The 17,190-nt window shown below is 42.5% G+C and overlaps 1 protein-coding gene across 5 annotated transcripts in view; it reads left to right on the forward strand.

Moving 5' to 3' along the window:
• Window positions 1-17,190, forward strand: part of DPP6 (dipeptidyl peptidase like 6) — a 553,890-nt gene that overhangs the window by 295,604 nt on the left and 241,096 nt on the right. Inside the window, exon 1 of one of the 5 annotated variants that reach the window (XM_048062458.2) lies at window positions 4,349-4,836. The exons of the other annotated variants lie outside the window; for them this stretch is intronic. Coding sequence (XP_047918415.1) covers window positions 4,780-4,836 — 57 coding nt within the window. The 5' untranslated portion in view covers window positions 4,349-4,779. Of the gene's footprint in view, window positions 1-4,348; window positions 4,837-17,190 lie in introns of those variants that run through there. 5 annotated transcript variants of the gene reach the window in all.

Raw genomic sequence — 17,190 nt, forward strand, 5'->3', positions numbered from 1 at the left:
GGGTCAGGTGGACCTTCCTCTCCAGATAGTTACTGTAGGAGCTGCCAGGAGCTTGTGTCCCCATCCTGCTGTCACCCCCTGGGAAAACAGCACAGATACCTACTGAGCACTGCTCACCTTGTGCTCTGTGGATCTGTTTTGACCCAAGATTCAGCGGTCACCTTTTAAATGCTAAAATCCATGGCTAAAACACTTTCACAAACTCCTCTCATAGTGGGTGTTTGTGCTGGCAGTCTGTCTCTCTTACAGAGTTGCCTTACTAACATCTCCTACCTCTATAACACTGTATCCTAAAAAACTGTAATTTTAGCACTTTTATTTTGTAACCTACATGTGAGTAGGTTTTTATATTGCCACAGATTGCCAGAGTGTGTGTGTTCCTGGGCCATGTGTCCTCCCAGAAATTAAAGTAAACCAGGCAAGCCAATGGGACCTGGTATGTTATGGTGTGAAGCTCAGAGAGACTATCTGTACAAAACCAGACTGTGTGCTGTGTTCTGCTGCAGGTAGCACACTGCAGCACCTAAGGCACTGATGTTTTAGTTCCACTAAGAATTTCAGATATGTAGCTCTCCATGGGACATGATTTCATTTGGGGGGGGGGGGGGAACGTTAGCAGACTGCACAAAAGTTTAGCTAATCAAGTAGGACTAATTTCTACTCATTCTGTCCACTGGCTTCAAATTCCTTGATGTGGTGATGAAGGGGGGATAAATAGTCAGAACCCCAGGTTTCAAAAGAGCAGAAAGGCTCTGCATCCAATAACTCTCTACCTTCAGCAGCTGCAGGCTTATTCCTGTCCTTGCCTAGTCCCTTCTACAGATGTGTGCAGCTGGGGAGCCTCCTGTAAGCACAGCCTGCTGTTGGATCTGGCTCTGTAACATGCAGGGGGTGGCAGAGCTCTCCTTAGAGCTTCCGTAAAGGGGCTGCTCCACCTCCATGGGCAGCAGAGGCCTGCACCAGCAAGGGGGGCAGGATTAAAGATAGCTTCTGTAAGCTGATCAGCCCCAAATTTTGGGGAGCAATAACAAACTGCTGCTTCTTCATTGTAATATCTGTGGTCATACACAATTGTTATTGTGTTTTAGATACAAATTGTGCATGGGCATTCATGGCAATGACTTTTAAGGTTTCAGCTCACCTTTTCTTACAGAACCATTGCAGCATTGTTTCCCATTTGCACCATACAAGGCTTGCAGCAGTCTTTGAGCATGAGGGAGTGTGGTGGTGGTGGTGAAGATGCTCTCCAAGAACTCCTGGGAACCTTTTTTAGAGTGATCCCAGAGCACAATTCTGTTCCTGCCAGTCTCAGGGGAATGAGGCATTTCCCTTCTAGCAGGAAAGATGCTCCAACACGTGTGACTTACTTGGTACAGGATAATTGCAAGTTGTCTGTCTTACTGCGGCGCTGTGCGATTTTGTTAAAACAAGCACTCTGGGTGAATATGAGTTGAGAAGCTGGGGGTAGGTTCTGTCACCTGTCACTGGATCCTCTTCAGGTAGGATGAAAATGACTGTCCTGTTGCTGTGCTGAAGGAGCCAATTGATATTGAGTGGGAATGTCATTTGGGTGACTGTAGCTGGCATTCTGAACATGGACCTTGGTTAACTGAGAGCTGCCTGTGCTCACAGTGATGCTCCTGAGCAGTCCCAATGGTGGCACACTGTGGGCAGTGTAGATTCATGGAGGCTGTTCACGGGTGGCAGGGTGTGAGAAGGGCTTCCTGCAGCACACTAAATGGGACTATCTGTGTAAATCCTGCCTGTGCAGCTGCTGAGGTTGGCAGATTCTGGTTCTTGTCCTGCAATAGGGAACGATTAATCTTGCATATGTGATGATGCAGCCAAGCAGTAAAGTTGGTTGGTACCCTGGCACAACATGGAGATCAGGATGGATGACCTTGGTCCTGCTAATGTGTGAGTGGCTATAAGTGCCTATAAGTAATGAGTGTGAGTGGCAGTGTCCACTGCTCCCTCTTCTAGCAGTGCCCCAGGAAGTGTTTGGCAACCTCTGGACCCTTCTGATCAAAAAAGATTGGTGGCAGAGAGCTGGAGGACGTGGCTGTCCCCCTCCTCTACATCCAGCAGCAGCTCAGGCCATCTGAGGGGAAGAAACCCTATGCATGGGCAGAAGGGAAAGAAAGGTACCACCAGACAGACACCAGCAAATTTCAGTAACACTGGGATAACAGTGCCAAAACACCGTGATGTGCTGGGGGAACACTTGGAGTCATAACACACCTATGTAATGAGGCTAAGCTATATGAGTTTGCATAGCTAACGTAACTAATTAACACAATTAACTTCTTATGTATCCAACAATAAGCTTATTGGAAAAAACCTACAATGTAAGGAAGAGTGGACATTTCCAAAGCTAATGAAAACTGCATGTCTCAAATTGCTAACTGAAAAGAATACACATTGGAAGGGCATGCAAGGGTTAATAGAGAGGAACAAATATATTTCTTTCCAATAAAGGTGTTGTTAAGTTCAGCGACTGCCAGGAGGGGTCAGGGACACTGTGAATGGTCTATGCAGTGAGAGGATCCGTTTTACAGAAATTTCCAGGACACGCTGTAAGGAAGTGTAAAGCCAAAACACAGTTTTTTTTTAGTTTGAATTCCTCTTGGGAAGAAAAATAGCAAAAGTGTGGAGTAAAGCAAGACTTCATTACTACCTACAACAGGTGGGGAAATAGACCAAGCCAATTGGAAAATTCAAACCGATCCACTTGTATAAGCCCTTGAAAGTAATTCTGTTCTGACGGCTGGGGAAAAATGTCTGAGTGAGAATAACCTCACTATAAACATCTAGAAAATATTGTGACTTAAACTATTGGGACTAAAGAGATGAAATTGTGGTGTAAGCTGGGACTGTGTCATAGAGTAACCCAGCGAGACTTTGACACAAGCTATTAGATTTAAATGTAAATTATTGCTTCTTGTTAGAGAGGTGTTATTCACTTCTTTAATGAGCTGTTCTTAGATTCTGGAGGCTGGGACCGGGCAAAGTTGTCCAGTTTCCTACCAGCACAATTATACGTTGCAGATTTTTTATGTCGTAATTTCCATGAACTGATGTGCTCTGTAATGGTGGAAATGCAGAAATACCTTCTGGTGGAGAGGGGCTAACCTCCAGGAAAGCTTGGCCTGCTGTTGGTGTGACCCTGAGCTGACAATTAAGTTCATCCCGGAGGGAAGGAGTGATTGCCTCCAGCAGAGCCATGTTCCTGGTGAACACAACCTCATACCCTAAACGCGTGATGTAAAACTGAGGATCAAATGGGGCACAAACACTTGCTCGCCAGATAAATGTCCTAATATTCCCTTTCCTTAGCTAGTGGTCTGCTGGCTCAGCAGAGATCTCAGCACCACGACAGAGGATATTTAGCTTCACACAACGCTACAGCACGGAGCCAGGCTCTGGGCTGGATGCAGCCCAGCACAGCGGGTGTGCTGGGCAGGAGGCGAGGAGGTGGAAAACAGCAACATATAAATTTTTGTGATCACCTGAAGTGGAGGTGTGCAAACCCGAATTGTGCTAGTCCTGAGCCCATTTAAAGCAGCCTTTGTGTTTTGTCCAAGGGCGTGGGGTCCCACAGGGGCTAGCAGTACTTGGTTTATGCCTCAGACTCAGCACACCCCACTTCTCCCTACCCCATACTGACAGCCAGGTGGGCGAGCGGACTAGGAAGGCTTATTTGTAGGAGAGATCTCTGCTGTGGTACAGAGTCTGCAGGGAGAGGGCTCGGGCAGTGAGGAGTGGGGCACGCAGGGCAGCTCCTGTGTCACCCTGCGTGAGACCAGCACGGGCAGGAGGAAACAATATAGGGGATTTACAAAGTGGCTGCATCACAATAGGGATTTGGAGAGGGCCAGGGGGTCTCGTTTTACCCCATTAAACATGCCAACCTCCCCAGGGTGCATTTGCACTCTCAGCACCCCACTGGTGGGAACCTGCACCCACGGTGCATCCCCAGCGAGTACCCGGTGCATCCTCCAAACCTGCCCCGTGACACCAATTTCCTTCTGCCAGAAACATTAAATCCTCAGCGATGGGAAGAGATGGGAGAGCATCCTCCTCCTCCACCATCACCATCACCACCATGACCTCTACTACCACCACCATCACCATCACCATGACCATCACCACCACCATCTCCACCATCACCAAGATCACTACCACCACCATCACCACTACCACCACCACCATCACCACCCCCTCCACCACCGCAGCCCTGGGACTTCCAGCGTGGTCACAGTGGGGTTCCAGCAGGCGAGGGCAGAGCGGAGGGCGAGCGGGCGGCACAAGGCGAGGGGGCGGCCGGGGCATGCGCAGCGCGGGGGCTGCCGCCGCGGAGGTGGGGAGCGAGGACCACGGCGCTGCCTCCCAGCTCCCGGCTGCCAGTTGCTGGTTGCCAAGCAGTTATCATTGTTTCTGTGACGATTGCAGAGGCTGTTGCTAATTGAAGAAGCCCCCACAGCATCCTTTTCTCTCTCTGCTCCTGCTTCTGCTTTTATTTTAGAGGCTCAAGGGGGAAGCCAGCTAGACTAGTGATTTTTTTTTTTCCTCTTTGACGTGGCGTTTTTATTTATTTCCTTTCGTGGGGGTGGGAAATTTCTCAGCTGGTGATTAAGTGATGGACTAGTTACTCATCCCTTTAGTCTTTGTGTGAGTGTGCGTGCGTGTATGTCTGAACACACACAGACAAGCTTACACACACACACACACACAGAGTAAAATCCTTTTTGCCACTGCAGTGGGCACAAATAGGTGAGCATGACTACAGCCAAGGAACAAAATGCATCAGGGAAACAAGCCCAACAACAAGAACAGGTAATGCTTATTTTCCTCGATTTAAAGCAGATGTAGATTTGCATTGTATAGCTGTGTTTCTTGTATGATTTACGAATTTTTTTCTGTGTGTGTCTTTTTGGTGTGCATTCCTAAAATTGCCAACTGAGTCACCAGTCAGTGGCAGGAGGAAAGTACTCTGTAGCTGGGCTCAAGGTCTGCTCTCTCGGTGTGCCTGGAGGCTGGCGGGGGGGGGGGGGAGGCTGAAACTGCTATTTTTAACAGACTGCACCTCTCCCTCCAGGCTCAGGGGTTTGCTCTGTAACTTGTTCGCTATGTGCATGTGTGGGGCAGCATGCTGGGACAGAGGCCCCCTCTCGCTGCAGGCGGGCAGCAAGACTCAGTGGCGGCCACCCTGCAGATGGACATAAAATTGCAAAAGTGGGTTTTGGCTTCTTACTTTGTCCAGCACTTTCAGGGTTGTTTTTTTTTTATTATTATTATTATTATTTATTTTTTTGGTTGATATTTCCTTGGAGGGATACCTCAGGGTACAGCTTGTGCTCAGCTGCTCAGGTGCCACCAGTGTCACGGGGAGCAAAAGCTGCCATAAGGAGGGATTTGGGGGAAATTGCAGTGCTTACACCTTACCCGAACTTGATTCATTTTTCTGTCTCTTGGTAGGCTCTTTATGTGTTTCTGTAGAGGTAGAAAGTTAAAGACTTCATTTTCTCTGCCAAGCCTGTTGGGTTTTTAAGCATTCCTATTTGACTGCACTTACCCGGATAGGATGAAGTAGAAACTTTCCCTTTAAAAAAATAAAAATCAGCGGGTGGCTGAAGAAAAAGAGGGGGAGGAGGGGGGGACATCCTCAGCTGTAAACGACAGGCACTGCTAAAGGTGGTGACACAGGGGACAGCCTGGTGGCGATCCCTGAGCCCCAGCACAGGCGCAGCGGCTGCAGCCCGCCCGGCCCCGGGCGCATCCCGGCCGCTCTAGTTCCTTCCCTTTATCCCCTCCTTAAACGCCGCAAGTTCTCCGCTTTAATCCTCCGTCAGGACAGCACGGGAGGATAATTTAAACAGAGCTCTCAGGACACAAATTAATCCTTAAAATAGTTCTTCCCGGCTTGATAGGCTGAGAACCTCGCACGGGGTTTTTTTGTGTGTTTCTTTTGTAAGTTGGTGCTTTTTTAGGGAAATAAGGAAGGGAGAAGCACGGGGAGACGCTGGGCACCTTCACACCACAGATAGCACCATAAATTCTGCATTACCAGGGTGACATTTTACTAGTGGCCAAAGCAGGCTGAAGGGACCAGTTAAAACAAAAGAAAACAACTTTGATGCTGAGGGTAAAGAAACTGTGCCTCCATCTAATCTTACCTCTGTCATGCTTCCCTGTTTCTCTCTCCGTTGCTTTTGGAATACGTATTTTTGTCACTGCTTGCTGCAGCCCAGCATCACCGGGCTGTGTTTCTGGGGGGAAGGGGTGCACGCCAGCCTTCGCTGAACGCAGAGGGCTGCCCCTCTCCTTCTTAGAGCTGTGTGAAAGTGTCGGGTGGGTAACTTGAGGAGTACAAGTCGGTTGCCCTTTATAAAGGAGCGCTGCTTTTATTTCAAGTGGTTTCACCTGTCAAATACCATTTAGCTACTGACTTGCCATGTCTTTGCTACTTCTCTCTTCCACAGTGAAGTACAAAATGTCCAGAATAGGTCTTTAGTATTATGCAGAAACTTGATTGAATATATTCTACAACTGATTGAGTTGCAATTATATCCATATGGTACACTTAAATATTCTGAAGGTACACACTCTTTCAGCTCTGCCCCAGTGTGAGCATGAAATAAAAATATCAGGCATATATAAATATCAATGATATTGATGAATATTAATGTTCAAGTCTGCAAGCAACTTTGCTCACTCCCATAATTTTTTTTTGTTGTTGTTTTCATAATACGATATTAGTCAAATGGCATTACGGTGGGGATTTGAAGCTAGCCTGTGTCCATTGATTACTGTGCACTTTTATCTTTTAACACCAGACACGGATCTAAACCTTCATTTTATTTAAAATAGATCAAACAGAAAAAAAGACTCCATTCATATTCTATTTCCAGCTGAAAATTGGCTTGTGTATTTCAAGAATTGGTGAGGTTCTTTTCTTGCATAAGAATAATCAAGAAACTGAAAATTGTAGCTGGGATAAAATTGAAAGTATAGTGCTGGTCTGTGGAGGACTGAATCTTCTAAAGCAGCTGCTGCTGTCGTAAAGAGGTTGTGACTCCCTTTTCTATATTCATCGCTGTGACATCCCTGGGATCCAGAGGCAGGCGAGTGACACAGTTGGCTGTGTCCTACCCTGCTAATCCAAACTGAAACTGGGCACGAAAAGACACTGCAGGAACAGGGTGGGGAAAGTTTAAAATCACCTGCAGAAGCTTTGCGGGCATAAGTTAAAAATCTAATTTAGACCCACGTGTTTATACAGAAATGAAGGGAAGTTCTGCCTTGAGATTTGCAAAAATTGTAATAATTAGCAAATGATTAAGATACAGAGTTAAAAAATGCACTATCTAACCTGCTTGAAGCCATGGAATAAATATCTCTTTCTTCCCTTTGTTAATTAAAAATGTTTCTATAGTTTCCTCCTGATAAGCAACATTGCCCACCTGCAAAATGGTTAAATTATTCAGAATTTTAATCATTTATCTCCTTGCTGACCTATTTCATGGGGCTGAACTTTAAGTCTTTTGGGCATCATGAACAGAAAACATCCTGTAAGTGGTGTGTAACAATGTCTCCTACAGTCAAGTTATGATTGTTTGATGAAGATGTAAGTCAGAAGTAGTTGCCTCTGTATGCTTTGACGGTTTTGCCACAAATATGTTTTTTTCTTGTTGTTGTTCAAATGGTTGTAGGTAGATAGAGTGTATTGTGCAATGATTACAGTCAGATTTCTGCTATATCTAGTGCTCAGAAGTCCATAGAAAACCCTGCAGACACTAATAGGCTTGGGATCAGGCAGGACTAGTGAATCTAGGTCTCTTTCTTGGAGATTGTTAGCTGGATATGAATATTCTATTAAAACCACTTTTCCATTAAAAAGAAAAAGAAGAAAAAGAGAGAGAGAGGAAAACAGAGAGAAGAAAATAGCAACAGCGGGTCAATTAAAGGGTAAATGTGCTGTGGTAATTTATGCCTGTTGAAGCTGTTTGTGTTTTAACATGAGTCTGAAAATTTTTTAGGGTCTAATATATTTCATATCTGAGCTTAGCCTAATTCTTGTTACTTTTAATGGCCTTTGGGAATGCAAGTATCTCTACAGTCATACATAAAAATAAGGAGGTTGGTGGTTTGTTGTTGTTCTTTTTATGAAAGAGGCAAAATGAGGTAAAAGGCATAATGCTACTATGAGACTTTTCAGTATTTTGAAAAATGAGTCAGCATACCAAAGATAACAGGATCAGAGATTATCAAAGAACAACTCTTATAAAATGTATTCAAAGGCGTGATTGGTTAATTTCATACTTGAACACTCAGAATAAATGATTGTTCTTATTTTTTTCCTGCATAGAGAACTGTCATAGACTTGCAGGGATTGAGATCCTGCTCCAAAGTGCACACATCCTAGACGAGGTAGTTAATGATTGCTTGCATGCAGTTCCATGTACAAGGCCAAAAATTAAGTGGGGAAGCAAAATAACTCAAGGGCTGCCTCTTGTTGAAGTAGACTCTATGAAGGAGTGGCATTAGATCAATAAAACAGTTCTGCCTATTAACTGTCATTAAGATAATCAATTTTGAATTTTACAGAACAGATGAAATTCCAAATGATAGGTGTCTTCAAATGGAGAAAGAGCACATTTACCTTGGGAAACCTAGGCTAGGCTCAGGAATAAAAGGATGAAAGATGAATATTTCATGTTCCTAATGTTCCCCTGCCACTCTGTACTTCACAGAAATAGCCTGTAGTGTGTTGCAAAGTGAGTACAGTTGGAGTATCTAATATACTATGCTAAAATGTGACTCCTTTTGAGTACATTTGTCCAAAGAGGTGGGGGGAAGTATGTTGTGTAGACTTTTTCCCTACGTGTTTATAATTCAGGTCACTCTGGAATTTCTGTAGCAAGGGGAGTCAATCCCTGTGTGCTCTGTTGTCTTCCTTCAAGGTCATAAATAACCTCAACCATTAAGATCTGAGTCCTGTGCTGACACTTCATTCTCAGAGTAGATTAAACGTAAAAAATATGGCTGAGCTTACAGTAGAAAGTTGTGTGGACCCTTGAGCGTGAGAGGGATGGTACTGATGTCCCAAAGCTTATATTATACACATTTTCAAGAAGCAGGTTATTTCAGGATAGTTCTAGACTGGTGTGAATGTCCATTAATGGCTGAACAGCATCTGCTCATTTAGTTTCATCCACAGGGAAGCCAGTTTGTATGCTCTGAGGCCACTCAAAAATGTGAGTTAAAGCTTGATAGGTGGGTACAATTGTGAGATTTACTTCAGTAGTGAGATTTGATTCAGTAGTGCTCTTCTGATCTGAACAAAAATATTAGATGCACTCCACATCTTCAGCAGGGCTGGGGGGATGTAGTTAAATAAATGTAAATTCATGTGAGCTGTGCTTGTGGGTCTGAAGATAATCTTAAGTGTTCATTTTTTTTTTCTCTAAGGTGTGAATTAAAATCCTTTCAGATCTGCTCTGTTTACCTAAGGTCTGTCCAGCAAAGCATTGTACCTAAGTGCCAAATATCTTGGTTAGTTCAAGCTTCATCTGAAAGACCACAATAATCCTGATTCTCTGTGACCCTGAAGTCTCCTTCCACCACATGAGCAATACAACTCCAAAGAGTGCAGGATCCCTCCATGTTGTAAACAGGATGTAGTGTAGAACAGGTTAAGGCACATATTATAAGTTGTGAAATTTATCTGTTGAAATAGGGAATGGACTTTGCCCTTCTATTTGTCAATAGCGTCCCAAGCATATGCTAGACCAAGAAGAGCCACTAGTGAATCCTCTGTGCTTGAGGGGTTGAGATAAAACATTGTAATTTTGTGTTCGGAAGCAGACAAAAGTTGACTGTATTACAAGAAGGCTCTGATTTACAGTGCCATTAGCTAGCATAGTCAGACTCCCCACTGCAGCACCCCAGTGGCATAAAATCCATGGAGAGTAATTGAGGAGCACCGTGACATACCTCTGCACTACCCAAATTCGACAGTGGGCTGGGAAGAGCTTGGCCTGGGGCTGTTGAACAGGTGGGAGTGAGTCTCCCAGGAGATGAGCTAATTTAGCATATTATCTCAGTGACTTGTGATAGCAAAGCTCCTACATTCTTGGCTGGAATTGAAAACTGTCATATCCCAAAGGTGAGTCCCTGCTTGTGAGAATCCCTTATTCTCACTGAGTCGCTGCAGATTTCTGTCTCTAATTATTACAGCCGTGTAGAAATCAGGGAGCAGTGTCTGCTTGTGGAAACTGTCTGTCAAAGAGAAGAAAGAAGAGAATTATGACTCTTAACTTGTATAGAAAACAAAGTTGTTGGCTCTTGTATGTTTGTTCTAATGAAAGTTTTTAATATTAGGTGTTTAAGTACCTATTTTTTTTATTATTTTTTTTTAATATGAAACAATACCATTCTTTGTTGATAACAGCCCTGTAAATTACATATCTTATTGTAGACCCAACACAGGCTTTCTCCAGGAAGTTGCAGAGAACATCTGTGTTTCATTCTGTTAATGGTATCTGATCTATTTCTCAAGAGATTAAATTTCTGTAATTGTGCTCCTGAGAACACTGTATTCAAGAACATGAAATTGCATCAAACTGGCAGTCTTTTCAAGCTGTTAATTTGCTGTGAGGAATGCAGGCAGCTAAGCAATGAGGAGGGGGAGACAGAGATGGAAAGGAACATGTTTGGCATAACACTGACATCTCGAAGGGAAAAGGCTGTAGAAGAGCTTTTCTGATGTTCAGTATAGAAATGCAAGTGCTTCTGGAAGGCCTCAGATGTGCCAACACTGTATTGTGGCTGTAGATCTAAGTGCACAACTTCTAAGGGGTGGTGTAATTGCATAGGATGACGTTAGAGATTGTGTAAACTTTAAACTGTGCCTATAGCTTGACAGGTCAAGTGGAGATTACTCATGGTATGTGCTCTACCTCTGGTCCTTGGGACAGTATTGGTTGAATGCTGCTCTCTCTGACATGGATACCTTATTCTTCAGTCTTTCTCATTAAATCTTTCTTTTATTGATAGGTCAAAACAGAATAATTTGTCAATAACTTGTCTCTGAAGTTAACCAGTTATCTAGGTCTTGGGATACTTGGTCTGAACTCAGTAAGAAAAAAAATATTTTTAATATTTTATTTTATTTTATTTTTTTAACTCATCATAGAACATCCAATGCTTCACTCCAGTTGTGGTCCATTAGCAGTGCTATGCATTGCTACAGTCATTTCATGAACAATGTTTTTAGCTGCTTTCAGTTCTTATGCCTTTAATGCTGCTTCTTTGTGACCTTTATAAAGCATTACATTGCCACGAATCGTGATCACTTTGGACGATGTGAGAAAAGGTATTACTTTTAAATGATGTAGAGTACAGTATTATTTATTATTTATGTACTTTATGTTTTGCATTAAAGACTTTTTTTCTTTTTTCCTTTCTTTCTTCCTGTCTTTTGTTCTTCCATCCTTCCTTCTCTGACTCTGAAGTGGGCTTTAAGTAGGTGAAATAGATTCAGAGAAGAGAGAGTGCTGGCAGCAGCAGAACAGCAAAGCTGAGCTCACCCCTTCTCCAAAGGGCAGCTGCGGTTGTGGAGTAACACTGACTGCAGAAGTGAGAGGATGGAGTGGAGTGGGTTGAGCAAGTTTTCAAAACCATTCCTGAACATAAATATGAAGAGAAAACTATATTTGAATTCAGTGAAGGTGTTCAAGAATAGAAGGATGAGTTAATATAATTTTCTGATTAAAGAGCAATGCCTGAGTGGGATTATCAGCTAGATTTCAGGGATGGTCCAGTGGTTTGAGTATGGGATTTAGCGCTTCTTGTGCCACAGACTTCCCTTGTGGCTTTAAGCAACTATGTTAGACATAGGTCCCTGGCTGCAGTCAGCAGTTTCTTGTCCATCGTCACCTTATGTTGATAAAAACAAAAACAACAAGAACAATAGGATCTCCTGAGGATAAGTACATGAAATATTATGAGCTTCTGAGATACTGTAGGAACTCAGGCTGTATAAGTAAGTACTCAAGATATTAGAGAGATGTACTCCTTGACATTTAGAGAATGTATGGCAAGAGTCATAGGAGAAAGTCTGAAAATTAAAACTCATTCTGAAGCATTAGATATGAATAAGAACTTCAGCAGAAAAAGATCAAGATAAAGGTAAATCCTGGGAGGATTTTGGATAGTTATAAGCTGACTTGCAAATGAGAGAGAGAAAAATAAATATATAAATAAATAAAATTTAGGGACTGGATCAGATTCTAAGATTTTGGGAACCTGAAGCAATTTTAGACTTTGAGGTAAGATACAGATACATCTTTCAGCTCTCTCTTGCATAATGCAGAAAGACCTTTTCCGAGAAGGAGGAGTTCAATTTTTATTTATTTATTTATTTATTTATTTTCAATAGGAATACTGTGGTGTAATTAGAAGCCCACACAGATTAAATGGGAAAGTAGATAAAGGGATGATGAGCGAAGGATATGTGCAGTCAAGGGTAAAAATAAAAAACTTTCAGAAGTGCAAGCCAAGAAGCAAGAGAAGCAGGCTGAAGTTCAGGGTTCAGGAGACTGATGGAGAAGAGTCTCCTGAAAGTCAGGATGAGACTACGAGCCAAGGCTGAAGACCACAAGCCAAGTGTGAAGATCAGAGTCTGCTGCTTGTAGACAAAAATCCCTTTACAAAAGCTGTGGATGTTGTGGAGGGAGCTGTTAATCATGATGGAAATGGAAATGGCTACCTCCCACCTCCTTGCCCAAACTATGCAGGGCAGGAAAATCCTCCATAGATCAAGGAAAATGAGAGAATAGATGAGTGAGCTAAAGAGTAACTGCTGTCTGGAGGAGTTATGGGAGCTACAGCAGAAGCACAGCAGGATTTGGTGTTAAAAGAGGCTTAAGAAGGAAGAGGAAGCTTCTTGTAGGCAGTTGGTTTGTAAGGAAGTAGTGAGCGCATGGCAGCACCCTTTTGCATCCCACATGGAGGTGATCGCAGGAGCAGGGAGGCAGGGAGGTAAATTAGCTGTGCTCATGTTGCGTAGGGTTAGGGTCATTGCTCTGCTGTACAGAGCAGCAGTGACACACACCGTTCCCAGGAGCGCAGTTGGTGAAGGGTCTCAGCAGGCTTTGCAAGCTTCCCAAGGGCTCACAGTGAAGAACAGCAGCTGATCTCCATGTGGGTGATGTGATGGCACCAACAGAGGAAGGAGTTGCAAGGTGAGGACTAGCCACAAGCTTTGTATGATAAAGGGAGTTCAGAGCATTACCTCTTCTCTTGCCTTTACTGGGCAATCTTGATGTATCCTTGAGCAGTGCCTTGTCTCAGTTTCTCCATCCTGTAACACGCTGCTAACTGCTTATTTTCTTGCTTTGAGGGAATCAGGGAAGACAGCTATATTTTACCACCTCTCAGACTCCCTGTGTCTCCTCATAAATATCCTGTCTTCAAAATAAATACTTAATAATGCATTAACTGAAGTCTCTGCCTTATATTCTGTCACATGGGAGGGCATGGTGGGGAAAAAGCAGCAGCTGGCTTTGCCAGTTGAGATGATCCCTGGAAGAACAGGAGGGGGGAAAAAAAGGTTAAGCTCCTCTTCTTGCACAGGGAAAAGGTTCTGCTTTTCTTCTTCTCCTTCATATAACTCATCCCTGGATTATCTGATTACCCGTGCCCTTACTGCTGCTGGAGTAAAACCTTTTTTGAGAGAGAATGTGTGCTAGATGCATGATGTATGATGCATGGTGCACGACAGTAACTGGCTAGCAATGTATGGCTATTAATATTATGAGATATGATTTTGTGATCAAAACTGCAGGTGGAAACAACAGATGGACCATTTCTCAGAGTGGGATTTGTCCTAGCCTGCTGGACAACATCTGGTCACAGATGTACAACAGGGACTCCCTTTTGGGATCTTCTCTTGTTAAACAGCCCTGCAGTGCCAGCATTATGACCAGCAGCCTTCATGGGAGAGGCTGGAGATAAGACAGGGGAATCTCTACTGTCCTTGTGGAAGGAGGGGTGCCCTGGGGAGGGATTTCCCCATCTCCATGACCACATTGAAAAAGTCAAGCTGTAAATGAACATGTGCAGAGGATAGGCTAATTTTATTAAATTGACGTGCTGGGATGGAGGGAGTTAGTCAACAGAGGTTCACAGTGAGTCACTGAGAGAGCACAAGCATCTAGACATCATCCTAGACATCATGTGGTGCTGCCTGAAACTTCACGTCCTTTACAGCTCTTCAGTGGGCATAGGTAGAGCCAACCTCCTTGTGTGGGAAAGCCTCGTGCCCTTGTTGCATCTCTTTTCATGGATGGGAGTGCACAAGTCCTGGCTGGGTGGGGAACCAAGCCCTGAGCGTGTCTCTTGGTGAAGGAGGATGAGATAGGATGAAGTACTTAAGAAGAGTTAAATTGAGATTACACACAAAAAATTCATGAAAAAATAATAATAATAAAAAAAATAGAAAGCAGAAGGAGAAGAGTTTCTGTGAAACTATAAAAGCAGGCAAGTCTCACAGCTGAACTGTTAGTGTTTGGGTTATTGTTTGTTTTTAACCCTTCAGCTTACATCGCTTGTCAATCTGAAAACAAATGGCTGTTGTTTTTATTGTTTATAAAAGCTAACCAAGATAAAAATAAGAGGGAATTTTATATAAGGGTTCACAATGCCAGAGTAGTTTGTATTACTGCTTAACTGCTGCTGAGCTTGAAATTGGAGAGATAATAAGCCTTCAACTGAAGCAATTAGTCTGCATTTTTTGACTCCATTACCTTCGCTTATGTTTGTAGCCAAATAGTTACATGCAGATATTTAAGGCTTAGTTGTAGTATAGTATTGTCAGAAGTGAATTCACAACTTAGACATTAATTTATTGTTAATTTAACTTGTCAGAAATACCATAATAAATATGTAATTGATTGGGGGTGAATGTATACAGTGATATATTATGTGGAATGTATTTCAGGTCTTTAATTTACCTTAATTACATGTTGTGACCAACCTCTCAACTTTTTTTTTTTTTTTTTTTTGTGCGGGTTTTAAAGGGATATGATATTTAATCTCCATATGGCTGTAGGTTTTAATGAATGTTACATTAAGTTGTAACCAGCCTTGAGTACACTGACAACCTCACACTTTTATCTGTCCATTTTCATGGACAGGAGCAAACAGGTTATTTTTAAATGCTTATGCAACTTTTTGTGACTCTTAGTAGAGAGGAACCCAAGGATTTACAGGGAAAACATGTGGCAACACAACCCATATGAAAATGAGAGAGGAAAGAGACACAAAGCCATTGTTTACTAGTTGTACAAAACCGTCTACTGCAAAGTAGATGATATAGCTTGAGGGAGGTAATTAGCAAAAACTTCAGGCTCTTTATGATTTTGAGGCACCATAGTAATTGATAAAGGAATTGCTCAAGGTAGGAGGATTTTTTTTTATTTTTTCCTAAATTTATGTTGCTGTAGATGTCACTGTGCTGAGTGTAGCAAGTATTGACTGCTCCTTGTGACGTGGGAAATTTGGTCACAGACTTGTATCTAAATTGTGTTTCTACTACTTAAGCAATCTTGACACTTCACAGTTTAGTAGAATCTAACAATACTAGTAGCCTTCTTTTTTATATTTTTAATGCCCCAGTATGTCTGCTGTAAAAGTTAATTTGCAAACATTGCTGAGAATGCTGATCCATTGAATCTAATGAGTATCTGAGACTAATCTTGGTGAACTTAATCAGTGGAGGCTTCAGTTGCATTAAATTGAATTCTTCTTTGTGGTCTTTTCCTTGTAAGGTGTAATACATATTTTTACATGAATTATATTGATGCTTGACATTGCTGTTGCAAGTCATGATATAATTAGAAGTCTTATTCTCACACTGCAAGCTAAACCAGACTGATAAAACAAAGAACAGTTTGTGAATGTAAGGGACAGGAAAATCCAAGGAGAAGTTGATTGAAATAGCTCTGGAAACAGTTTAGCTCATAAGGCTTGTCCATTCATAAAATTTCTATTGATCAGTGAACCTTTAGACTTTCCTTGCTGAAGGCTTTTCATTTTTCTCTTGTTTATTTGAATAGATATCTCCTGGTAGGACTAGCCAACTTCAGTTACTATTCATGTACTTGTTTTTTTTCTCTCTTTTTTTTTTTCTCTCTTTTTTTTTTGTTTGTTTTTATTTTTGGGGGCTGTTGATATTTTTTCCCCCTTGTTTATATCCTGGGCTTGCTGGTTTCCTTCTGTTCTCAGCTCCTAGCTGTGGTGAAGCAATGAGCCTAAGTGTGCCCTTCTTACTCAGTCTGTGTTTCTCCCTCCACCTGACATACTTGGCAAGAGAAGGAGGCTGACCAGAAGAGGAATAACATATATTAAGCAGATGGTCTCCAGTCCAAGCACAACTCTGTCGTCTTGGCCCTGGCATTTCATGCAGAGAAGGCTGTATGAAGGGTTGTCAAAAGCATTAAGACTGGGCATATCCTTATGTACTTTGCCCAGTTTCCTGTAGAAAACTGAGACTGTAAACCTGCAAAAGCAAAAAAGTTGTAACTGGCAGTTTTATTCCAGCTGACATATTCTATTTTCATCTGTGTTTTATGATAGAAAGAGCTGAATATTTTAAGTGGCTCTTCTCTGTACTAGTCTGTCAGAAATGGGAGAAATGTTTCTCTAAGAAGTCAAACTTCTCTTAGGTCATCTGCTTTGTGAAGTCTGATGGAGCTCTGGCCTGAAATGGACTTCAGGCTTAGGACCACAACAAAAATCAGGCCAAGTTTACACTCTGAAACAAGGTTGCAGGCCTTGTCTCCTCATCAGTTGTTTCAGAAGATTTGTTGGGTAAACCCAATAACATCCTCTTGTGTATGGGAAAACACTGTTCACACTGGTCTTCTCCTGACCTGGAGGTGGGAGGTGACTAGAATGCACATGGGGACCAAAACTTTATGTCCACTGACTCTACAATGTCTGGTATTCTTCCAAGAAATTCCTGTAGGTTCCTAGAAATGCCTGGAGGTTCCTATAAATTTCACAACTTCTTTGGCCAGTTATAATGCCTTGTAGCATCTGTGTGGGTCAGTAAATAACTTGTCATCCTGTACCTCATGCCAGAAAAAAACTTTTTATTTTTATTTTTATTTTTTATGTATTTAT

Source organism: Anser cygnoides, chromosome 2 (assembly GCF_040182565.1).
Source record: "Anser cygnoides isolate HZ-2024a breed goose chromosome 2, Taihu_goose_T2T_genome, whole genome shotgun sequence".
NCBI lineage: Eukaryota > Metazoa > Chordata > Aves > Anseriformes > Anatidae > Anser > Anser cygnoides.